The sequence below is a fragment of the Corvus moneduloides genome, chromosome 3 (assembly GCF_009650955.1).
Source record: "Corvus moneduloides isolate bCorMon1 chromosome 3, bCorMon1.pri, whole genome shotgun sequence".
NCBI classification, from domain to species: Eukaryota; Metazoa; Chordata; class Aves; order Passeriformes; family Corvidae; genus Corvus; species Corvus moneduloides.
Window position 1 is genome coordinate 12690913 of NC_045478.1, and position 25921 is coordinate 12716833.

At 38.3% G+C, this 25921-nt stretch overlaps 1 protein-coding gene across 3 annotated transcripts in view; it reads left to right on the forward strand.

Annotated features, from left to right (window-relative positions):
* Nucleotides 1-873: 873 nt before the first annotated feature.
* NBAS (NBAS subunit of NRZ tethering complex) overlaps nt 874-25921 on the forward strand; it is a 166111-nt gene continuing 141063 nt past the window's right edge. For 2 of the 3 annotated variants that reach the window (XM_032104137.1, XM_032104138.1), the window contains exons 1-14: nt 911-1054; nt 5550-5604; nt 6231-6267; nt 8000-8077; nt 9018-9065; nt 10167-10210; nt 10612-10745; nt 11848-11981; nt 12101-12199; nt 16480-16618; nt 18064-18129; nt 21586-21714; nt 23671-23734; nt 24922-25115. In XM_032104137.1, the coding sequence (XP_031960028.1) occupies nt 911-1054; nt 5550-5604; nt 6231-6267; nt 8000-8077; nt 9018-9065; nt 10167-10210; nt 10612-10745; nt 11848-11981; nt 12101-12199; nt 16480-16618; nt 18064-18129; nt 21586-21714; nt 23671-23734; nt 24922-25115 (1365 nt within the window). Of the gene's footprint in view, nt 1055-5549; nt 5605-6230; nt 6268-7999; nt 8078-9017; nt 9066-10166; nt 10211-10611; nt 10746-11847; nt 11982-12100; nt 12200-16479; nt 16619-18063; nt 18130-21585; nt 21715-23670; nt 23735-24921; nt 25116-25921 lie in introns of all 3 variants that reach the window. The other variant, XM_032104139.1, reaches the window with a different exon arrangement.

The window sequence follows — 25921 nt, forward strand, 5'->3', positions numbered from 1 at the left end:
GGAGCAGAAGTGTCAGGGTGTGAAGTGATTTTATTTCTATTTTACAATCGCTTTATCAAGTTGCAGGAAAGAGGCTGAAACATCAGTCTTTTCGTAATTATTTCAAAAAATCAATTAGGTTGGGAAAGATCTCTGAGATCATCGAGTCCAACCTGTGATTGAACACCACCTTGTTGAGCAGACCACGGCACTGAGTGCCACGTCCAGTCAGTCTTTCCTTCACAGCTCCAGGGATGGTGACTCCACCAACTCTCTCGGCAGCCCATTTCAATGTTTAACAACTCTTTTTGTGAAGAAATCCTTCCTGGTGTCCAACCTGAATCTCCCCTGGTGCAGCCTAAGATTGTCCTCTCATCCTATTGTTTCTTGCCGGGGAGAAGACTGGCCCTCACCTGGCTACGCCCTCCTTTCAGGCGGCTGTAGAGTGTGATAAGGTCTCCCCCGAGCCTCCTTTTCTCCAGGCTGATCACCTCCAGCTCTCTCATCAGACTGGTGCCCCAGACCCTTATCAGCTCCGTTGCGCTTCTCTGAACATGCTCCAGCCCCTCAATATCCTTCCTGATGTGAGAGGCCCAGAATTTACAAACAGGCTCATTTTATCTGCTTGAGAGAGCTGAACGCTAAGAACTCAAACTTGCAGGACTGAAATATTTTGAAGTCCTACACCATTAAAGCACCATTAAAGTTGGAAGAACAACTTGCGAGAAATTACTTTTTGCTTTTTCCGCCATCTTTCGCCCCTATTCAGTAAGGGCTTAATCCACGCCCTGATGTCTCGCCTGCCCCAGGCGTTCCCTGCCCCGAGAGCCCTGACGCTGCGGGCCGGCGCCGCACGAGTTAAAGGCGGAGCTGTTTGGCCCTCACCGGGCGCCGTCGCCGTGGCGGCGCCGAGAGAGTGGGACGGCCCGGCATGGCCGCCGCCGGTGGGGATAGCGGCGGGGCGCACCGGGAGCGCGGCATGGCCGGCGCCGGCGAGGAGGCGGAGGACGGGGAGGAGAACATCCTGTACGACCTGCTTGTCAACACCGAGTGGCCTCCCGAGACGGAGGTGCAGGTGCGTGTGGCCGCGGCACGGCCGCGGGCGGGAGAGGGGATCGGCCACGTTGGCACGGGCGGGACGCGGAGGCGCTCCGGGGCTGCGGGGATGAGCTGGTGCTGCCAGGGACGTTCAGTGGGATGCCCACGCTGTTCCTGGCAGGCGGACAGGGTGTCCGTGCGGCCATTGTCCCCTTGTGCCTTCGTGCCACTTAATTCCCACCCTGGCTTGTGCCGCCTGGGATGCCTTGAAGTGTTTCTTGCTCATTGAACAATGTATATCGGGTTTTGCTGTTGAGCTGACACAAGTGAAGCTATGGTGAATGAAGGCCAGGTCTGATCTCCAGGAACTGCTGTACAGAGAGCTGTGGAATCTCCTGGTGATGTATATCGAGTTTTGCTGTTGAGCTGACACAAGTGAAGCTATGGTGAACGAAGGCCAGGTCTGATCTCCAGAAACTGCTGTACAGAGAGCTGTGGAATCTCCTGGTGAAAACAGGACCCTCATTGAGCTTACCTTGCATGAGGAAAGCTAGATCCACTCTCTGGACTCCTGTTTGTGTCTGTATTTGCAGGAGTTGGATAAAAGGGAAAAGCATTTCACCTAACGTCCATAAGACACACAAATGGATGCCAGAGCTTAAGAAATCAGGAAACACTGTTTTCGTACTGCAAGTTTTTCTTCTTTCTAGCTGTTCTTCTTTCCGGGTCACCGGAAAAACTGAGAAGCTCTTCCATCTTTCCTTTTTCATGTTTTCCTCTGCAGTGTGCTGAGCTTGCTGCCTCTATGTCTGCTCTTGTCTAAGTTGGATATAGAGGATGCAAGCAATGTAATTTTATTTCTTTCTTGTAGTGGCTTTCAAGTCCACGGAAGTTGTTAATGCACTTCCCACTGAAAGTCGTTAGTGGAAGTATTTTAACTAATATTATGCTTAGTGAGAGCAACTGAACAGAAAAGATGTGAAAACTTTGCAGGTGGAAGAATGTACCTGTTAATAATTACGAGAACCATGCTCATAAAAATAGGTTTTCATTTGTCAGAATGTTTTTGTTTGTGATTTTTTGTTTGTTTTTGTTTTTTTTTTTGGTTGTTGTTGCTCTTGATCTATAAATCCTCAGTTGCAGCAACAGGTATGGATGTTTGAAAATAAGATTGCAGTGTTACCAATTACTATCTTAATAGGTTATTTGTATAGATGAATAGGCAGTTGCACCTATTTTTATTTAACTGTGTTTTGAGAAATGGTAAATAGTCTTTGTTTTTAGTAACATATGGAAACAATTTTCCTGTGGCATACCATGAGGAGGACTTAGGTATGGTGACACGATGCTCTGGTTCTTCTACAGCTGTGTTAAGGGGGCACATTTCTGACAAGTGTCTTTTCTGCTGCCATTAGTGTTGTTGAAGTTGTGTGGTAAGGTGGTTAAAGAACTGATTAGTCTGAGAAACAATCATGTTGTTTCATTTCCTTTTGTTGAGTGGTCCATCTAGGACCTCTGTAGGTACCAAGGGGGCTGTGAATACCATGTCAGTGAGGTGACACATCCCTTTAGTGGGAGCATGTGGGGATGCCAATTTAAAGTGACTGTGTAACCATAGTTTGAGAGTCCTCATCTGCCCTGGTAGTCAGAATTTCTAAGCATCGTTAAATTCTGCTTGTCAGCTTCAGCAGATGGTGCTGGCTATTTTAAACTTGATATTTCTTGCCTATTTGCTTTATTTTTAAGATAGTACCTGTTTTGAATAGCAGAACTTGGAAGGTTTGAAAATATTATGCTGTATAGTTTGCTTGGATTTACATTCTTCTTGGAAACTGTCAGTAGTCAGTAGTCTTTTTTTGGTGGTCTTTTTACCATTTTAGTGGGAAATTGATTTTACACTAACAATTGTAGGCAAACAGATTATTTTGTCAGTATGAGTGAGTTTTTGCCTTAAGGTGCCTTAACAGTGATATTACTTAGGTGATTGTGACTTTCCCTTTGGAACATCTGTCTTTTTTAATCCTGGTTTTTTCACACTTTTCAGAAAAAAATCACACCTTACTTCCTTGTAGAACTGAATCTTTTGGAATGAGTGAGGTGAGGAATGGTAGAAAGGGAAAGGAAGTTGAATGCTGCACTGGGAAATGAAATTAAATGTCTTCCTATGCAGTAATCTAGGCTACAAAGCCGGACCTTAACTTTCACAGGTCTTTATTGATTTTATTTTTCTGTTACCTCATTTGAGATGATTAATTTTTAATTGCAGAGGGCTAGAACTTACAGCTCTAATTATTGGAAGATGGGTCTTGTGTGAAGATGTAAAGTCGTATTAAATGCGAGACATTGATAAAATGGGCATGGATCTCTTAGGTTGGATGGCTAATTTTGCTTTAATTTTAGTTCTTAATGGTATTGTCATTCACCTGTACTGAAATTTCCAGTAAGAATTTTTTGGGGGAAAGAAGAGGAGGGGCTGGGGGGTTATAGCAGTTATTTGTGAAGGAAACATACAAGGAATTAACTATGCCAGGGAAGAGAGTGGTGTGGAAATCAAGCAGTCTGTGTTCAGGATAGTGATGCCATTGTATATAATGCACTATTTGAGAACCCTGAAATACATGATGAGAATAAAAGGAATTAGTGAGTAGTAGATCCATGAAAATAGTGAATGAGGCAGTGGCTGTGGACAAGGTTGCAAGAGAGGACTTGTGAAGTAATTTATAGAAATACAGGCAGATTGGACTCTTCTTCAATCTGTCTTCCAAAATGTATCATCTGTTTCTGTGGGTTTTTTTTTTCATTGCAATCTAATGTTTTGAGATTTCCCCAACACCCACTACCTCCTGTCCCCCCAGTAAGCTTGCAGAGTGTGCAAAAAAATCCAAAACTAAGTGGGTGTATTGTCAGTGAGAAAGTTACTTAGATTTTGTTTCTGGAATGCTGTAGGGAAGAAGTTGAAGTTGTTTTCCCGAGAAGGAATGAATTTAAAAAGAAATACAGCACATCTGGTAACCATTGCTGTTGCTGAGATGATAAGAATATGTTATAAAAAGTAAAATCCAAGTGTTCAGAATATAATAGTAAATAAGTTTTGTGAAGAGTTAAAGATGTGTGGAATAGAAGCCTGTAGTTCAGGCTCAGGAGGAGACATTTAAAATATTACAAATAATTCTAAAGAGGTGTAAGCAATTTTAGGAAATGTTTTTACTGGGAATTTCTCATAATCCAAAAACTTATAACAAGCTCTGCTTTTAAGGTCCCTAGGAAATTGCAGTTCTCCCTGAGGTACTAGGGTAGCTGTAAGAAATAATTTATGCTCTCACTTATTTTACTGTAATGCCTTGTTATTTCCTGGCTGATCAACCTGAATGTGGAATGTTACCTATTAGTACAGCTGTGTTTGCTTCTTACATGCTGTGAGATGACAGCCTGGTTATTTGAAAGACTGTTTATAGATTGCAAACTTTGTCTAGAAAACTAATTTCTACTTCAATAATTTAAATGTGGGAGCCCACATTTTTTTTAAGCATAGACATATTCCAAAGTGTTGATAAATTTGTATGTCTTTCAGTGTTTATTGCTCTGTAACTTGTTGAGGTCTGAATATTTCAGTTAATGAGTGAAATTTGCTCTATGTATTTTATATTGAATGGAAGGGAAAATTCAGTCATTGCCTACTCTAATGCTCAGTTTGTGGTGCTCTAATATTTTCATTAGAAGGGTATAAGCTTGATTGCTTATTTTGAAGATTTGTTTGTGGATCCTTCCTTATTGGTTATCCTTGTTCTCTTCTCAGTTTCATATCTTTTTTCCACTTCTTATTGACAAATAACTTTATCTCCTCTTATAGATAAGAGCATACATCCTGTGTTGTTTTGTATTCCTTTTTTCTGTGTTTGGAGAGTGCTTTATTTGTATAGTCGGTGTAGTTGCTCCCCTCTGCCTTAAGTAGGGCAGGACAGGTGGAAAGGCTATGTGAGATGGGATGTAGTAGAGGTGGTTATCTGAATGGCCATGTTACCTTTACATGTCTGATGTAAAACGAGTTTTTTTTCGGAAACTGTTTGTTTTTCTTGATGTTTCTGAAAATTTCATGAGCAATCTTTAAGTAACTTAGCAGTTAGATATTAGCATAATATGCTGCACACCAAGTACTTCGACTGTTGGGCATTACAGATCATTGTGGTGTTTATTTGGCATAAAAATAATGATTTATAATAGCTTACAGGAGAACGTAATCAGAAGTCGATGTCTTTTGTTACTACCCAGAGACTGTCTATTGATTCAGCTTTGCCTCAATCTGTAGCACATTTTGTTTATTGCATCTTGGCATTTAAATTATTTGGCATTACAGCCTGTTTTAGCTTACGCAGTTAAATCAGACATTATACGAAGTACTGAGTAATAGAAAATACATAAAGAACTTGTAGGCTAGGAGCCAACTTAAATTTAATTGGGGAATGTATGTATGAATATTGTATTTAAGTTAAAATGTGTGACATGCTGTCTGATGACTATTATTGTAATTGCAGCCAAGAGGCAACAGAAAACATGGTGCGTCATTTATCATCACTAGAGCAATTGCAGGTAAATATGACATGTTCTTACATTCGTGACTTCTAAAACTGTGTGGATTATTTGTAAATTTCATAATTTCTGCCCTTTAGAGTGCCTAATATAATAGAAATAGAGTGCAGGATGTGTTTTCAGGAAGATGTTTTGTAATTGTGAACATGGCTATGTTATTTTTATGTCAATTTTGTGAGCATTCTTGTCTCCACTAGTTTGTTGGGACAAACTAATAAACCATACATTTAAGAAGTTAACAAGCTCTGTGTTTTGTGAACTGTATTTGATCCTCTGGTTTTTTTTTTTTCCCCTCCCCCTCTCTTAACATCTCTTGCACTGGGCTGTTTTACATTCTGGTGATACTACATTGCATAAACCAAGTGTTGAATGGCAGTAACTGAACTGGATTTTCATCCAGTAGAATTTCTCTTAGAATTTCCAAAAATATGCAGTGATTTTTTTTTGTTTGCTTGTTTTTGACTGGCCGTTTGCATTTATTCTAACATAAGAATTCGTTGGCCAAGTATAGAGGGTTTTTCTCTCAATACCTTTTTCTTTAGTGAGAATTTGAGATTTCCTGTGCAGCAAGCTGGAGGGTGTTTTAAGACTATTAGAGATGTAATTTTTACCTCTTTCCATTGTAGGTCCTGCATTATTTTTGCTTCGGTACATCTGGTACAGGTAGGTTTTATGAGACTACTGCTTCATTTTCCTATTTGGTAATATTTTTATAGCTTTTTCATTTGATGGAAAGTAATTCTTAATGAAAGTAAAACTGAACACTTGTTTAGAATATTGTCCAAGCAATGCTTAGAATACCTTCTTTTCATAAATTGAGTTGTAGCTGCTTGAGTTGCAGTGGAAGCCTAAATAGTAAAAAGCTGATACGTACTAGTTTGACTTTGTGCTTTTATCAGAAGCTGAAGTAAGCTTGCAGTTGGAACATGTTTCTCCAAACACATATTTGTCCTCTCCACTCCCAACTGAGATATTGCAAGGGCAGCTGTTGTGGGTTTTTTTTTCTTAAGCCTCAGTGACAGATATGATGGTGCAACAGGGTTTGCTTCCTTTGGAGTAATAATTTTGATGTTTTTTTCTTTGACAATTCAGACTTGTACAAAAAGCTTGATAACTACTCGAGCAGCACTCACACCATTTATAAATTTAAGTTTTGATTCAAAAAGTCATTAAATGGTCCCAGAAATATGCTGCAGTAAGTGCAGTGTTTCTGGAAAATTTCAGCGCTGTGGTTATACCACTTACCAGGTTTGAAGATACCAGTTTCCCCTTTAAAAGGATAATCTGTTGGTTTTGAGTTATAAGGAAAGGATGTTAATGTGACTTCCTGTGAAGCACTACTATACTTGAATTTGGCAGGGAATGCTGTTTTCCCTATTGCCAGTGTTCTGCTTTATTTTTGTGCACTACTCCCCCCAACCCTTTTCTTGTGAGTGGGTGATTTTTATGGGCACCATACTGTCATTAAAGTCTAGTTGTAAAGATTTAGTTGTAGACAGAATTCACTTACTTTTCTTCCCTCCCTCTGGTACTCATATTTAAAATCTAACTTCAAGCTTTTATAATTTATTCTAGTTGCTGTTCTCATGTATTTGATAAAAGAGTTTGGGAGGGAGCTTGAGGGGCCTCTAGTTTAAAGTCCCACTAAAAGCAAGAGAACATTGAATTCAGACTTGGTTCGTTAGGGGTCGGTCCAGCTAGGTCTTGGAAAGGTTAAAGGATGGAGAGCCCAAAGACTCTCTGGTCAGCCTGTTCAAGTGCCTGACTGTCTTCATGGTGAAAAATTCTCTTCCTTATGTCAGCTTGGAACCTCCTCGGTTTTGGAATCACAGAAACATTTATGTTGGAAAGGACCTTTATAGTCATCGAGTACAGCTGTTACCCCAGCACTTCCAAGTCCTCCAAAGGGTTGATTGTAGTTTCTTGAGTTCCTGCCATGCACCTCTGTTGTTCCTACTTTCATGGTAATCTGCTAGGTATCAGAGTGCTGCTGTTTGGTCCTCCTGAGGCCTCCCCTTCTTCAGGCTAAACAAGTACAATTCCCACAGCATCTGATTCCTTGTAGGGCAAGTACTTCAATCCCCCCCCCGATCATCTTGGTGCCCCTCCTGTTTACTGGTGTTCTTCTTTGAATGGGTGTCCCAAAACTGGCTGGTGACCAGAGCATAAAGAGTCATAAATAGTCAGTTCTGTTAGTATGCAGTTTTGTTCTGTTAGTAAAAACAAGGCTGTTGTTAGCCTTTGTCGTTGGCAGGGTGCAGTGTTGATTCATGTTCAGTTGCAAACCCTCTCAAGTGACTGATGGTTGCCTTGAAGCTGAGGTGTCTGGCGTGTGTATCTCATGTACTGCATTTATTCACTGTTCTGATTTAGCCTAATGCTTTTGGTATTTCAGCCCCGCAAAGTTCTCTCTGCCCGCTGGACTGGTTCGCCTGGTTAATAAGCAGATCAACTGGCACCTCGTACTTGCAAGGTAACCAGCTCTCATGCTTTGCCATTTCTGACAGGGGTGAATGTACTAATGCTTCCCCTGCTCCCCCTGCCACCCCCATTGATAGCCATGTTGAGCTGATATTGTGCTAAAGGTGTGCTACTATCTCGGGTCAAAAGAAATACTGGAGGCTCTCACAGGTGGCCTTGTGAAAGAAAGGTTAGTGTGCTACCTGGGGGCTTCTACCTGCTTCTCTTCAGTTAATGCACCTCTCACTCAGGGCTGAATGTCTGTCTAGCTTTTGAGGCAAAGTGGCTTGCAGTGCAGTCATCAAATTCAAGTCCTGAGTTTGGTTGATTAAAGACTTATAACTTGGGAGGATATATAATTTTAAAATAAGCAATTTATATTTGTGGAAAGTAAATGCATACCCTCAAGACTTGTCTGCTATTGCATACACAGAGAAGTGAGATTTCCAAGGCTAGAACCAGCTGTTCTGCAGAAATGAGATCACTGGCTTTTAAAAATAAGTGCAAGTATGTACAGAAAAATGGTTCAGTGACATGATTACATGAAGGTAGCGTGCAAGGTTCTAGTTTATGTTGTATGGTAGGTACAAAGACACATAACTTACTGGGTTGTGATAGTTGCTTATTCCAGATAAAGCGATATATAGTTTTGGATGTTGCTGTTGTAAAATTATCTGTAAGCAACAGCTGACTCTGACCTCCCATGCAGTGAGATTTTAGACATTGTTCTGTTTTCTTAGTGCTGCTGGAAAATAGTGGATTTCAGTGAAATGAAGGGAATATCACAGCATGGGTATTTTAATAAAAAATTGATATTTCCCATTTAAAATTTTTTTTAAATTTATGAATGAGGCAATTTATATCTAACCGTAGTGAAAAGCACCTAGGGCTCTGATGCACACTGTAAGGAATGGACTTTAAATGAACTTTCATGTCTGTGTTTTTTCTTTCAGCAATGGCAAATTGTTGGCAGTTGTTCAAGACCAATGTGTAGAAATCAGGTAACTTAGCATTATTTGCTACTTCAGCTGTGGAGTTCTGAGAAAGTATTTCTAGTCATTTACTAGCAATACTTTTAAAGACTTTTCTTTGTTTTGCAGTGTTATATATTGTGAAATTTATCCATGGAACAATCATAACAGCAGAAGCCTACGGTTTCTTTTTAGTTCTCTGCCGTCCCCCATTAAAAAACAACAAAAAAACCCCACCCCTACATAAACCCTCCTTAACTGCCCCAATTATAATAGATGTGTTTATATAAGTATATATCTGTATCTCTCTCTCTGCTTTCAAGATGTGAAAGAAAAACAATCAAGATCCTCTAAAATACTCAGCAAAAATCATGGTCTTTCTAACCTTTGCCTTTCTGTCCCTTCTAGAAATTTTGCCCTAATAAATGGGACAGGGAGCTAGTATCTAGTGTTCTTCTCTGCAGAGTAGCTGGCATGTATAGTACTTCACCTTATTTTACAAGTGGAGTGGATTGCTGTAAAGACTGATGCTTTCCCTTTCCTTGTGCTCTCTTAACAACAAGCTCTCCTTTGCCAGTTCAAGAGCACATTTAGCTGTAGAACAGATCTTGATTGAGTATGTTTACTTGCTTCACAAAAATCCATTTGCTAGAAGGTCAGACCTTCCATTTATATGTAAAAGAAGCAAGTGTATGAAAATTGTTCAATCAAAAGTGGTGTGAGCACCATAAACGTCAGCTTAAAGACTATAAAATAAATCTTGTGTTTCAGCTGTATTAATGTAACTATTCTTGCATTGTTTCTAAAATTGTAACCTAGAGAATACTGACTAGGGTTTTTTTTCTAAAGTTATATGAAGTGCTGAAATGATGCTGTCCTATTTTGTACAGCATTACAAATAAATGAGGGATGTTGGTATTTACGCGGTTGGATGAGGGTCTCTAAAATACTGTTGTTAGTTACTGTAGCTGCCTAAGGGTGAAAGTTACTATCTGTTTTTTTGAACAAGTAGTTAGAGGCCATGCAGGCCTTTGAATTGTGCACTTGGAATATTTTTCTATTCTGTTTATTACAGAAAATTGAATAGTGGGTTTTTTCATATCTAAATGCTTATGAGTCTTTTTTCTGCAGGTCTGCAAAAGATGACTTCATATCCATAGTTGGAAAATGTCAAGGTACGGCAGTCTCCATCTACATCATTACTTAGTGGCATCATTGTTTCTTATTCATACGTTGCTAAATGGTGTTGTTTTACTTTAATGATAATGATACAACTTCTTAAAATCATTGAAAAGAATCTCTTAATAGTTTTGCTTTGTGGCTAGCTCCATTACCCTCCCTCTGCCACTTCTTTTTATGATGATTAATATATGAAACCTGAATCTGAAATTAAATGATAGTTAGAATTAATGGGTCTGGGAAACATGCGTGGTTTTTCTTTTTTTACCCTCCTCTGAGATAAGCTTGTAATGCTGGTAGGCCCCCAGCATTTTTTTGATGCAATTGACTTTTTGTTCTGTTTAAGGGATTATATTTATTTTTTGCTTTTATTAATCATTTTACTCCTTTTTTGTAGTGCCAAAGGATTCTAACCCTCAGTGGAGGAGAGTGGCATGGAGTCATGATTGTACATTACTTGCTTATGCTGAAAGCAGTGGAACAGTCAGAGTGTTTGACCTGATGGGTAGTGAGCTTTTGGTCATTTCACCAGTATGTACTCTCTTGGGTTAAATATGAATATAGTAGAACTTTTTTTAAGGATCATGGATAATTTCCACTTTTTGACCTTTTTCAAATCATGGCTTAGTTTGCTATAAATGCTTACACTATGAATATCATGCAGAAATGGACCATTAAAAGTTTCACTATAATATATCCATCATGTGATCAAAAAAAGTCACGTGTAGCCCTTACAACATCACAAAGTGTGTGTTTCACATCTGCCGTGCAATTGTGGTAGATCTGTAGGTGCATCAGACAGTGAAAGCACGGAATCACCACAGTTTGCAGTAATAGATTCTAAATCTGCACTTTGTATGCAGAGTTAATTGTAAATTAAGAAATATTGCTGCTAGAGTACTTTGCTTGGTATGATAATAGATAATTGCTGTTGACAGGCCCCACAGTGTTGTAATGCTAGGTTTAGTTTAGCAAGCTGCAGCTTTCCCTGAGCTCAGTGGAGCTGCTTAGGGCAGTGTGAGCATTGTTGCACTCCCGTAGCCCATTCCGGACGGCCCCGCACTCTTGCTCCGGTAGCTGCCAGCCTTACAGCACAGTGACGGCGAAGGAGGCGAGAAGGGTCTCCCCATCAGGGGTCTTAGAAGATCTTTAATCTTACACCTTGTCCTGGCAACCCCCAGAGGCAGAGAGACCTCGTGATCCAGGTGCAGGGGGGTTTGCTCAGGGGCGGGGTTGGGGTACAGGAGCCGATAGGGAGAACCTGAGGGAGTGGCCAGGGCTAGGGGCAGGGGAATGGGGGGGGTGGGGAAAAATATGGGACAGGCAAAGCAATGGGTAAACACATCACCACACGACACAATATATTTTCTATTGTGTATGTTCAAAGGGTGTATTGAACTGACTTGTGAAGGTGACTCAAGTGTATTTTCTCCATATATTGTCTTTGCAAACTTTATAATAAGATTTCTTTAAAATCAAGATAAAAGAAAATGTATTTAGTTTGTAATACAAACTATGAAACTTTATTTTTTTTAATACAATATAGTAAATTTAACTCTAGTTCTTTCAGTAACAGAGACACTTCTTAAAATCCCCTTTCTCTCCCAATGTCTGCCTTCATTTTTGGATAAAGACAGCAAGTTTTCCAGGCGATCTGAGTTACGCTGTTGCTGGATTGATCTTTCTAGAATATAAAGCAAGTGCCCAGTGGTCAGCTGAACTCCTTGTTGTTAATTATCGTGGAGAACTGAGAAGTTACCTTGTAAGGTAAGCATAAATTTTGACTTCCTTTGAAAAGGCGCAGTGAACTTCAAAGGAATTCTTTCTGCTCTTTAAAGAAAGTAAATCTGAACAAATGTATGTGTTTTTTTTCCCTGCATACTTAGTGTTGGAACAAATCAAAGCTTTCAAGAAAGTCATAGTTTCAGCTTTAGCAGCCATTACGCCCACGGGATAACAGCTGTCATTTATCATCCTGGTCACAGGTAAGTGTTCTTGTTAGCTACCTGACAATGACATGTAAATGATGAACAAAAAGTGGCAAAATAAGCATTGAAGTGTGTTGGATGTGGAGGGGGAGAAAGATCTATTCTAAAATTGCTATTTAGTGCATCAGTAATAACAAGTCATGTCTCTTTCTACTATGAAAGGAACCTTACTTCATCTCACTTGACTTTCATGATTCCATTAGTAATGTTCTTTTCTGTTTGAGTACCTTGTGTAAGCAACATGCATTTTCTAGAATGTCAGGAATAGCTTCGAAAGAGGTTTCTGAACCTGATGGGGGTAAAGGCTGAAGTTTAGTTGTTGGTTTGGGTTTTTTTTTCTGTCTGGAATTGATTACTGGCTTTGTTGGCCAGCCCGTTTTCCATAGTGATCTGACTGGAACTGCCTGGTTTTGGTGTTTGGAGTTGTCTTGTGATGTATTTTCTCTGTTAGTAACCTGTTGGGTACGGAAATTGGAGTTGAAATGTGGACTGCCTTGCCTGCCTGCTCTTGAACCCAATGTAATTGGAATAGGTCCTAGTTTAGCCTATTACTTGAGCTAAAAATGTGTCTTACTTTTTTAAATATCGATTTGTTATGTAGCAAGATAAACTCAGCAACTCTATTTCTCTTCAGTTGTAGGAACTAAACTTTTTTCTAGATATTTTTCTTCTATTTGATCTGCTAGGATTGAATCTGTCAGTGCAGTGTTACATCACTGTATTGTTTTAAATGGAAATTAGGCTTGGCTATAGAATACCAGAAGAAACTCACTGTTGAAAAAACTTGTTCTCATTCTTCAGTGTTAAGTGAGCTGTCATATCTAGCTTAGGAAAAAAAATTATTATTAATGAGATGTAATGTTCTTCTAGCTTATTATTTTGAGAAATTAATTTTGTGTATGGCTTTTTTTTCCACCTAATACATATTTAGTGATTTCACATAATTAATACTCAGTATACTAAATCTAGAGTTTTGAGGTAATAGGTGTGGGTTATGGAGCTTTGGTAGCACTACATGACAAGACAACAGAACCAACCCATTGTTTCCTTTGATCAGATCAGGGTTAATGGTTGTAGTATCTCCTGTGATGTGCCACCAGTTGAGTGACTTAGTAAAGTTGAAAAATTGACACTTGAAGGAATGCACAATTGGATGGAATGGATGGAAAACAAAAGAACCTGTGTTTTGCCCCTGATGGAGGCAAGTCCTTTCCATTCTGAATTTAATCTGTGGTAGAAGACTTGTAAATTTGTGATTGGAGAACTCCAAATTCATGAGTAGAGTCTTGTTGAAATTTTCGTGCTATCCCAAGAAAACCCTAGAATGGCTTGAAGGCAAGCTCTTCAAAATTATGCATAAAAGAAAATTGTTGATACGGACACCTAGAAGTTTTAATTTTCAATAATGTGAACTTTGATCACTTAACACATGTTCAACTTTGTCATTTTATGCTTTCTTGCATTTCATTTAGTCTCAGATGGTGAAATTATACTGGTGTCTCCTCACTTCTTGTAAGGCTTGACTTAGTGCATTACTGTATTACTGTGTATTTGCTCATTACCCTTTACAGTGCAATAAAATAGCAGTTAAGAACTTAATACACTTAATTTTTTCAACTAGATGTATGGTAATTGCAAAGAGAATATGTTGGTAGGGAATGTTTCTGAATCTGTAGAAAAACTTGAAGCAATAGCTTTGCGAAAAAATCAATAATGACTTTTACTGTTGTTGAAAAGTATTATATACTTTAATTTAGATACCTAATGTTGGTGTTCTCATGTGATCCAGCTTTCATCTAGGATGGAATTTATGGGGCACTTTAGTTGACAAAACTTAAATGTCTGCTTCAGTGTGAGCTCTTTGTAAACTAAAATCCAAGGTTCAACAGCTCCTTGTTTTGGTATCTTAATCTGGAGCTGAATGTCTCACTTCTGGGTTAGCTGCAATTGCTGCAGAAAGTGTTTGATATTAAAGCCTAAAGTTTGCAATGAAGGACTTGTGAGGAAGGAGTTAAAGGGTTTCAGATTTAGTTAAAATTTGTTGTACCAAAATTACTAAGTAAAGAAAGGCATATCGAGTTTTTATTGGACGCCTCAATTGAGCTTGTTCCTGAGACCAGTGTTACGCTGGTTATCTTCAACCCAGCTTTGTACAAACCTGTGGAGTGGAGTACAACTGAGGTACTGCAAGAGCAGCCAGTTTTTGAGACTGGAGGAACCCTTGGAGATCATGTAATCCATTCCCCTTCACCTCAGGGTCAGGTAGAGCAGGTTGCTTGGAGCTATGTCACTGCAGTCCAAGACCTGCACATCTGTGTCCCCCCTTAGGAGCATGGTGTAAGGCCTCTGAGGTGCTGGGGACAGCCTGGCAGCGCATCGTTGTGATTGTTCAGAACATAGACCGAGACAGGTTCTGGCCATTATTTTCTGCAAACTGCTGCACAAAATGCTGCGCTCTAGGCCTGGGACTTTTACAGAGGTCTTTTTCTAGGACTTGTTGAAAGGGTTTCTGACCCCTGCTAGCCAGGTGTCCATCTGGAACTAAAGCTCAAAGCATCCTTTGATTAGGAACAACTGGCAGACCTTGGTAAAAGCTTCTAAAGCTTCCTAGCTAGCTCTTCCGGGCAGTGACAGGCATCGTGAAGTGAAAGGCTTCCCAGGAGTCCTCTGATGGTCTCAGGAGTCCTCAGATGGTCCCAGAAGTATGTAGATGTTTAGGGATCTAGAAATGAAGCCCGGAAACAGCTGCTCAAATTGCTGCATGCTGGCTGTGCTCTGGGTAGAACACATGTGCAAGAAAAATACTAGGCTTCCTCATGTTCATATCTCCTATTGCAGTTTTTGGTCAAAGTGACTTCTCTTTTACTGCCTTAGGCAGTCCCTTACACCACAGAATATCTAAAACATCTAAGAACTTTAGGCATCACGCTCAAGAGAGATCTTACCACTTTCCACAACTACATAAAAGGTGGTTGTAACCAGGTGAGGGTGGTCAACCTCTTCTCCCAAGGAGCCAGGAAGATGTAGGAGAAAACGAGGCTTAAGCTGTGCCAGGGGAGGTTTTGGTTGGACATCAGGAGGAATTTCTTCACATGAAGGGTGATTAGACATTGGAACAGACTGCTTGGGAATGTGGCAGAGTCACCATCCCTTGAGCTGGTCTAGTTGACATGGTAGTGTTTGGTCATAGCTTGGGCTTGATGATCTCAGAGGTTCTTTTCCAGCGTAACTGATGATGTGATTCTGTCGTTCATCCATGGTATAAAATCATCTTGCTGTATGTTTGAATAGCAGGAGACCTGGGAATACTAAATAAATTTTACTGACATCTTAAAAAGGATTAAATGTGGAAGAAAATCTTCTTTTCTTTTTTTTTTTTTTTGTTTATTCTTTCATTTGAGTTTCACAGGTGTAGTTTGGGCATTGCCAGCGGCCAGAGCCGCTCTGTGTGAGCGGCAGCCACTACTGGGGGCAGAGCTCCTCAGGAGTGATGTGGCCTTGGGAAAGGAGTAAAGTTCCCAGGGCAGAGCTTCGGGGTCCTACAATTGTGCCTTTTTTTGTAGATGCTTTACCTTTGATGGGTGATTCATTACAATGATACTTGCAGACATACTTAGACACTTACTCTCAAGGTTTTCATCGAAGCAGTCATCAGTCAAATAGAGAAGTGCTTGTTAATAAGGTGAAAGGGCTTCAAGGGCAAATACTTTGATACAGTTTAGTGGTGGTCAGCAATAATTACAAGACTTATGTCAAAGTTTTTAAAATGCCACCTATTTTGTGTAACAAAATTATTACATGCACATGTATAATTGGTACAGTGGCTTTAATTGGCAAGAAACTTAATGGCAAACCTTAATGCATTCAGTTCTTCAGTGATTGTACCACATCTGAATAAATGAAAATCTGATGCTTGAACAGAACGATCAGAACTTGTCATATGCTTCAGCTGTTACTTTTTTTTCACTTTTGAGGATAAGGGGGAAACTCAAACTTGCGGCCGGACTTTTAGATGTTGGGAATTATGACTTACCTGGAAAGCTAGAGATGAGACTGGATAGGTATAAATGCTACAAATAACAAATGTTACTTGAATTATATTTAAGTATTTTTAGATTTCAGTGTATTTATTCACAGGCAAAGCTTATTGTGGCTGTTAAATGTCTTGGTATATTTAGTCTTTTTGTTACTGTAAGCAAACTGCTATAGACTTAAGAAAATCAAAAAAAGTATGTGGCAGTATATGAAACCATAATACATCTTTATATATTTTATAGACTTCTTCTTGTAGGAGGCTGTGAAACAGATGAAGATGGAGTATCTAAAGCAGCTGGTTGTGGAATATCTGCTTGGAGAATTCTGTCAGGCTCCCCCCATTACAAACAAGTCACTAGTTATGAAGATGATGTTAGAACAGTAAGTATGTGTGCTCGTTTTACGGGATGAATACTGTCACTGGAAGCTCAATATGTATCTCTTTTTGAACGAAGAATTTAATGCAATGTTTTTCTATTTTCTAAGGTATGATGTGTATGTGTAAGCAGTTACGTTTTTTCCCCCCATCATCTGTCTGTTTTTGCTTTTTAGGTAGTATGATTTGAACTTTAAGTTCTTAATTACCACGGTTTTAAAACCAAAAGCAACAAGAAAGGAGTTTGTAAATTTCCAAGCTATAATATTTTTTGCTCTTAGCTGTACATTGGGATACGTTATGTGTCCTTGTTGGAAAAAAATTCCAGTTTGTTCTTTTATTACTTCAGAGCGAAAGGTAGCATACCTGAGATAAATGTTTCAGTTTAACTCTGGCTGTTGATTTCTTTTGCTTCTAGTAGAAGTACGTGTTTGATTTGATAACAACTTGGTTATACTGAAATCAGTTTACAGCATACCAGCATAAAGTCCAGTGTTTACTCTTACATAGGTATTGCTTAGTATTACAAGTGAGTTGTTAATTTAATTGCAAATGAGTAGTGCTTTTCTGTGAGATGTTATATACCTAATGAAGTGGACAAAATGATACAAACTGGATTTTATTATGCTTGCATAGGCAGTCTTACGGAAGTTTAAAAATAGTAAAATCATAAAATATGCTGAGTTGGAAGAGGCCCACAAGGTTCATCAAGTCCAACTCCTGGCCCTGCACAGGACACCCCAGGAGTCACACAATGTGGCTGAGAGCATTGTCCAAACACTTCTTGAACTCTGTCAGGCTGGTGCTGTGACCACTGCCCTGGGGAGCCGTTCCAGTGTCAACCAGCCTTTGGGTGAAGAACCTTTTCCTGACATCTAACCTAAACCTCCCCTGACACAACTTTAGACCATTCCTCAGGTCCTGTCCCTGCTCACCAGAGAGAAGACATCAGGGTCTGTCCCTCCTCTTCCCATCACAAGGAAGCTGTAACTGCAGTGAGGCCTCCCCTCAGTCTCCTCCAGGCTGAACAGACCAAGTGACCTCAGCCGTTCCTCATACGGCTTCCCCTCAAGGCCCTTCATCATCATGGCCTTCCTTTGGACACTAATGGTTTAATGGCTTTCATATATTGTAGCACTGCTGACTCATACTCAACTCGCTGTCAACCGGGACCCCCAGGTCCCTTTCACCAGCACTGCTCTCCAGCTGCTCATTCCCCAGTCTGTGCACACAGCCAGGGTTGCCCCAGATACAGGATCTAGCACTTGGCCTTGTTAAACTTCATATGGTTGGTGATTGCCCATCTCTCTAATTTGTCAAGGTCTTTCTGCAGAGCCTCTAAAGAATCTTGGAGAGTTGTTTCAGTATTTTAAATATGACTTTAATATTTGGTGCATAAAACAATGTATGAGATTGTCTTTCATTGTATGATTTGGTTCTGTTCTTACAGGCACAGAGAAGAGGATTATTAAGGATTATGAATTTAAGATTTTACAGCAGGCGGGGAACAGAACAGGTATTAAGATCTGGATCTACCTCAGAAATGTATTTTGCTAACATAATTGTCCATTAATGACTACCTGAGAGACTGACTGAAAGTAGGTTTTAATTTATGCAACGTAGGAATTAACGTTCTATTAAATTAATCTAAGAGCTTTAGCATAAAATGGAGTAGCTTGCCACTTATTTGGCTTTCTTAAAAATCTAGTTAGTTCATTTGCTAAAGCTTGAATCACTGGGTTTCAGGAAAAGGTCTAGAGATGTAGAGTTCAATATTAAATGTAAGCCCTTATTAAAAAACGAAGGTATAAGAAGCCAGTTAATTATTTGTTAATGAATGTGATAATCAGACCCTGTAAGTTGTGTTATATATATTCTACAAGAAGAAAGTAGATTGTGATGCTGTTTCTCAAATTCATGCCCAAGAGATAAAGAATAAACAGAACTCGGCCTTCTGCACTACACCTATCCCATTAGAAAACAACATAAAATCCTCAGCCCACAATTTTCATACCGTGTAGGGAAGGAAAAAATGCATGGATTCAAGCTAATCATTCGTGGCTTAAATTGGGCAGACCCAGGAACTTGATTTTTACAGTCTGAGATAAAAGGGAAACATTTTGCTGAGTAGCTTCAAAAGTTTATTACGCGTCAGGCTTCTACTCCCAAGGATGCATGTGAACCTAATGAAACTACTGATCAGAATCAACTTACTCTTAATAAACTCTGGGTATGGACCTTGTGTTCTCTACCCTGAATGAGTGTTAAATCTTGCATGTCATGCTGATGTGTAGGTGTGTGCTTTCTGTCTTTCTAAGGTGTTGTATACAGTGCTCGTGGCTTGCTTCTCCATGCCTTAGGAGCTGCCCATGCAGTACTGCACTAACTTCTCTTATCTCTTGTCTACTCACTATGTATAGCCTTCATTTGATTCCTTTTTCTATACCCGTTTCCCTTCTTGTAAAAAATTTTGTTCTCCCTTCTTTTGCTTTACAAGGAAAGAACAGTAAAGAATCTGTCTACCACCTTCACTCTCTGTCCTCCTGAGAGAAAAAATGGTTGATCTGAGTTGGAAATGACCTTAATAGATTTTTGGGATGTTTTAGGTGACTGGTTAAAAAGAAGAAGTTGCCTGCTTGATTGGAAAGGGAAAACAAATCTTTCTGCATCTTTCTCAAGGGTGGAACGGGGAGAGATTTTATTTCCTTCACTGAAAATGCTAAAGATAAAGCTGATGTAAGCTTTTTTAACTGAAAAGCTTGTACTGCATGTAGCTATACTAAACTTCAACTTCATTGCACTTGCCAGTACTGAATTAATGAAGAAACGTGGAGACTTACTCATCCTTGAATATTTTGATCCAATTTCAGAGATTATGGCTTAAATATGTAAGGTATAGTTTGTATTCTTAGTGTGAAATTAGCACCAGGGTTAAAATACGACAGACACGGCAGCTAGAGGACTTGTATATTAGAACTGGCTGGATTGGGATTTGATTCTTAGTGTTGTTAAGTGACGCTTAAAAATGTGAAGTGCCAGCTTGCTGAGTTTTTCAACATCTTGTTTTGCTGTTCCCTTAAGTTGATGAGCTGCTTACAGAAGCAGCATTGCCTGCTTTGGCAGAGGACTGATTAATTTTTATAGATAGCAGGGCTTGGGTGATAAATTCGAGTGAGTTAATGGCCACCCAATATCTAAATCTAACATCCAGATAGTTATTACTGGCTGCTGAGTAAACATTTACCTTCTTTTAAGATCTGTGATGTATACCACTGATCAGTTATCTGAACAGGTTATATATTTTAGCTCTATGTTTCTAGGTCCTTTAACAGTCTTTTGTTATTTGTCCTTTGTGCATGCAAATTGATTTGTAAGGAGAGAATTGCCATTAGAAGGCATGTAAAATTCCTGGGCAAACTACAGTTGGAAATGCACTACTCCAGCTGCTTAAGAATATAGTCAGAGAATATTAATATTTTCTAATATAAATAATTCTTAATGGGTTTAAAAAAAACCCTTAATGCTCTCCTTTTCAATTAAAAACACATTTTAGGCATGGATTTAAGGAATGCTCTATAGCTGCAAACCACTGTATGATAGTGAGCAGATTTCTTGATTGTCATTGTTTCTGGGGCATACCTAGAACTGTAAAAAGCCTGAGAAATAAAATAAAAATAGTAATTAAAAAAACTCCAAGTCCAAACAAACATAATGACCTGAAAAGAATATTTTTATCTTCAGATAATACCTACCACTAACGTTCTGTAGAAATGCCATTAAAACTTCCTAATTGATAGATGTCAACTAACCTTTCTGTGCTTAATTTATATTGGGGTATTTTCTGAAAATTTTTAGAAAATTTTTAGAAGTGAACTAACAAAATGAAATTTATGAACAATGTCATTTTTGGGAATCTGCATCTTGCTGTCTTTCAGGCTTTAAAAACTGAATGGTCTTTCTGAAAATGTAGAATTTTGTTGGGAGAGGAGTGAATAAATATAAAATGTATTTTCAGAAATTGTTGTTCATTGCCAGAAGCACTAAATTTGACTTTAAAATTTAAGTGTGTATTTAGAGGGTCTTGTGGAAATAGTGTATAGATCCAGTTGTAAATGTGCAGGATTTTGTGAATCCTTAAGAAAGGATTTTGTTAGAAGTATGTTTTGCCTCTTAAGGTGTCCAGAGCTTAAGAAAAACTTAATCCAGGAGAATTTTTGTAGCCTTGATGAAGCTAACTTACAAGTCTTGAATTATTTTACCTGTATGGATTAATCTGGTATTTACTATGTTACTACTTGGTCTGTTGTCGTTCAAGGGATTCTTAAATTCTGATTCAGTGTCCTGAAATGAACAGTATGCTCCTCCAAGATCTCTTAATGTCTGTATTTCTTGTATACCTTTTTTTTCTTTTCTTTAATTGAAGAATTTGATTTGTAATAATGCCTACCCAGAAGTTTGCTCCCGGGGAGAAAGACCTGTACTAAGCTGTGATTTGGTAATAGTCTTCCTTGGGTGGACCAGAGAGTCAGGATAGTAGAAAACTGAGGCTGCTGAATGTTTTTTATGTACAAAGCACGACCTGCAGTTTTCCCTCCCAAGTAGCTCTGCATTGCTATCAGAGTGTTCTCCTAGGAATGATGCACTTCCAGGTTTTATTTGCTGTATAACAACGTGATACAAAAGTTCACATTCCTAAGGATTTGTTCATTCTATGATAGTGTTCTTCCTTTATGCAGGTTGTTTTCACTCTTGCATGCCACAGTTGATCTCTTGCCTTTTTTCTTTTAGAATAAGGGTGGTTTTGTTTGTTTTTAATTTGAGGCATATTAACTTTTCAGAGTGGATGATTGCACAGTTTTTTTCCCTGAAATAGAAAAGAAAATATATATTTGGAGGAATTTTTTTGGGTATTCCTTGGTGTATAATTCTATTGTGTGTGTTTATTTATTTGCTTGGATATCATGTTTGGCAGGATGGAGTTTTCAAGATGAATCTTTCTCCTGATGGAGCTCTTTTGGCAGCTATTCATTTCTCCGGAAAACTGACGATCTGGTCTATTCCATCTCTCAGACAACAAGGAGAATGGGACCAAGCTGCTCAGGTAAGAAGAATGTACATGTTTAGAAACTTGACTTACGTATCTTGCTCCTCTGGAAATGTGTTTTCATGGGAGATCAGAGGAGTTCAGATAACCGTGCATTAGCTACATACTAACTTCTCAGTCAACGCCATGTTTTTCAAGAGCCCTAAACTTACTTGTATAATAATCTTTTTTACCCATAAACTGTAAACTTGAAAAATTAAGAAAAAGAACCAATTATGTGCAATGAATTTTTCATGAGGCATCTTGGTGCCAAGTAGGTAACGCTGTTAGAATTAGACTACAATGCCGTTAGACTGAAATGCCGTTATAAAAGAGAAGTAGAGGCTAACACAGTTAAATTTGTTTCAGTGGTTGAAACCAAATTCTACTGGATGTCTAATGTATTCTTCTAGTCCTCCCTCAAAATTTATCTTACCTTGCTCCAGATGACATTCTAGAGCATTTTCTTAATCAATTTGCTGTTAAGTCTAATGCTTTCTACAGGAATTGCTTGCAAAACTAAGTAAGGGAACTTACGTTAAGAATTGCTCAGACACTGGCAAACTTTTATGTGACTTGTGTGAATTTAAACACTGGGAATTGAAAGCTAATTAGTTTTCAAAGGAAATTCCATATAACTAACATACTTTCTGGGTAAAGATAAAACTTTATTTTAATGAGGAAATACATTTTGAAAAGTGAAAAATCTGAAACAATGCACACTAGTATGTGAAGTATTTTGATTTTCCTCCCATTAATTTCTTGACTAATAGTAAAGAAAGGCCTTTCACTTGAAGTGCTGCATCTTATGTTCTGAACCTACAAGACATGAACCAACATCAGTTCCAAACAGGGTAAACAAGTCAGATTGAAATGGAGTTTCAAGCTTATTTAGAAAAGTGTTTTTAAACAGCAACCAAAACAAGCAAGCAAAAAAACCTCAAAGAAGTTCGGCTCCACTATTGGGATAAGTGCTGTGTGTGTGTATATGCATATCTGTTTATCTCTATTTTTAAGATACACTTCAGACAGATTTTGCTCAAGGATGCTTACAGTGTGTTGTATTTTTTCTTCCTTTTTAGCAATAACGAATATATATCCTGAAGGAGCATTCAGGATTTTATAATTCAGTGAGGGTGATATAAAGGAATATTCAGTACTTGACTGTTCCCAAAATTTTTTTATGGGTGAAACTGGTGTCCAAGTATAATGCATATTTTCATAATATGAAAATAATAATATGTGTGATTACAATGTAATTGTCAACCAGACATATTTGTTAAATTAACTTAGAGGGGTCTCATGTTTAATTTTAATTAATAGACTCTTTTCTTTCTACTGAAAAATCAAATCTGAAAAACACCTTCTGCTTGACCCAAACATACTTTGGTTATTTCGGCTACCTGTACTTCTACTGCATTGCACTTGGGGGTAGGATTTCTGTCACTTCTAAATCACGTTTAAAACAGCACTGCAACATAATTCTGAACCTTGCAGTGCATCAATTAATAATACTGCTTGTTTTCTTGCACTAGTCTTGAAAGGGGCATTATAATTCTGAAAATAGCTTGGGAAAATACTTACAGAACTGTACTAGACTGTCACACAGGACCACTAAACAGACTCTTGGAGGTTATTTTATGTGCCTGCAGTCCTATGTATAGACATGAAAAGCAAACACTTGGCTTTTGATTGCTGGAGAACCTTTATTTCAGAAATCTTTAGGGTATGATTACTGTTTCAAGCTGGTCAGGCCATGTCTCGTGATTTTGGTTTTTTTTTTAATTGTCTGTAGAAAAGTGCAATGTGGTGTTACAGCAGTTGTATGTTTATGCTTGAGAAGAGTTTGAATTTACAGGGAGCATTTTAATTGAAAGATGAGTGGGTCAGCAACAGAGTAAATAAATGGATTCTGTGTTACAAAAATTTGCTTGCATATAATTTCGGTTTTTTCTTTTTTTTTTTTTTTTTTAGCCAGGCTATGATGAGCTTAACCCAGACTGGAGACTCTCTAGTGAAAAAAGAAGGAAAATAAAAGGTATGCAGTACAGTTAGATTATTATTTTATATCACTGTGTAGTTAAAAATAGTAGTGCAAATATATCAAGACTGAAATGGCTTAATTAAATCTCAGTCAGGTTGCCAAAATTGTATGATTTGAATTTGTAGCATGGCAGAGGTAAATGAGTGTCACAATGGGTTTTTTTCAGATTGTCTCTTAAAAATGCTTTTGTAGCCATAAAGAAGTTGATATTTCAGTTAGCACAGGATTTAGTTTTTTCTTTCTGTGAATGTCTAATAAATCTCTAAAGCTAATGTAATTTAAAGATGCTGGTTTAAAATTCTGAAAACAATTCTAGTGCCAATTTCCTCCTTGATGGATTTGCCTCATCAGTCTGTATTGTTTTCTGAAAATTCAGACCAATCTCTGCAGCCATTTAGCACCTGGTTACTGCATGGTTGTTCCAAGAGTGCAGAGATCAATAGCTATTCCATGATCCATTTGCTGCTGCTTGTATACATCTATATTATTAAAGGATTCCTGTCTCTTAGTACTATTTTTCTTGGTAATTCTGTCTTTGGGTAAATTCATCTGACCTTCATAGGTAGGCTGCTGACTAAGCATGAGTAAAAAAGTGATAAACTGACCTGTTTCTTAGTGCTCTTTGGGGAAAGATTGTTTTCATCAGAGGAGTGGAAAGTGACATGTAGGGAGCAAAATGCCCAGTTACTGTAATCAAGACAGTCTTGGAAATGCCACAGCTTCCATTGTCAGTCCTAGAGACTTTTTTATTTGATTTTTTAGTTTAATATTCCTAACAACCTCCTCTTGAAATATGTTTATATATTTACTTGTCCTCCAAAGGAGTGTAGCCTTTTCTGATTAGGTTTGTTGTCATGTTGATAGGTAATGAAGTAGATCTTTATGAAAGATCAGAAATCTGTCAATTTTTGTGCAAGTAAATCAGTTTACTGTCAATTTTTTTCCAAATAATTTATATATATTTGTAATTAAGTGCCTTTTCTTTTTTTCTCAACAGCTTTATTTAATACAAAAGTGGTTTAGTAAAATGTAATTGGTACAAAATACTTAGTGAACCAACATTGCAAATATAACAATAAATATTTGTTCAATTAGACCATATTTCTTCATAATGGAATTCTCTTCTGTTCTTACCTGAGGTTTAATGTTATCTTTCTTTATATGGTGCATTTTTATTTTAGATAAAGAATCCTATTACCCATTGATAGATGTAAATTGGTGGGCAGATAATTCTGTCATCCTTGCTCGCTGCTCTGGTGCATTGACTGTGTCATCAGTCAAGACATTAAGAAACTTGCTGGGAAAGGCCTGTGAATGGTTTGAGAGTTCTCCTCAGGTCACTTCGGCTCATGATGGAGGATTTCTAAGTCTGGAGGTGAGGAATGTGCACAAGCACATTATCCTTTTGGAATATGGTACAACAACTTGCTTTTTTATATGTGATCCTAAGATGGGGTGGGTGTTAAAATAGAAGATGTTATTACTAACAGGAAAAGTGATTCCTATTCGTAGATAGGTGTTGCAGAGAAATTCTGAACTTGCTGCAGCTTAACTGTTCTAGGATAAACTTGATAAAACCATAAATAATTTGGGGAAGTAGAAGCAAAACTCCTGGAAGGTTGAGTCTCAATAAGAAGAGACTTGGAACAGAAAAGAATTTTTGTTGACAGTAACCTTGCCTTGTATGTTAGTGCATCTGAAGAGCACTGCAACCTCTTTCACTTGGAAATCAGAGAGAGTGAACACATTTCAATTAGATATGAGGAACACAATTAACGCAGAGCTATGTAAGAGATATATTTTTTATTTATTTTTAGTAGGATTCCCGAAGGGAGTAGAATATAATAAAGTTAATCAGTAATTTTCTTTAAAACTGAGAAAATGACTCTTTTCTAAAGCTTATATTGAAATAGGTCTTAAACATCTTAATCAAAAGTTTAATATTAGAATTAGAAAATTTCAGTACAAACCAAAGCTTGTGTGTATGTTTTTGGAAAGTTGTATTATTCCGGAAATAATATATACAGCCTGTGACTGGCATACTACAGCCTAAGGATGTAGTTTGAGATTGCATTAAACAGAAAACCTTGCTTTGAATAGCTGAGAGTTGAAAACACTCCTGTACGCTGCAGTAAGCTGTAGAAAAGTGTGGGAAGATGTCTCCACTGTTCTGCCCTGTCT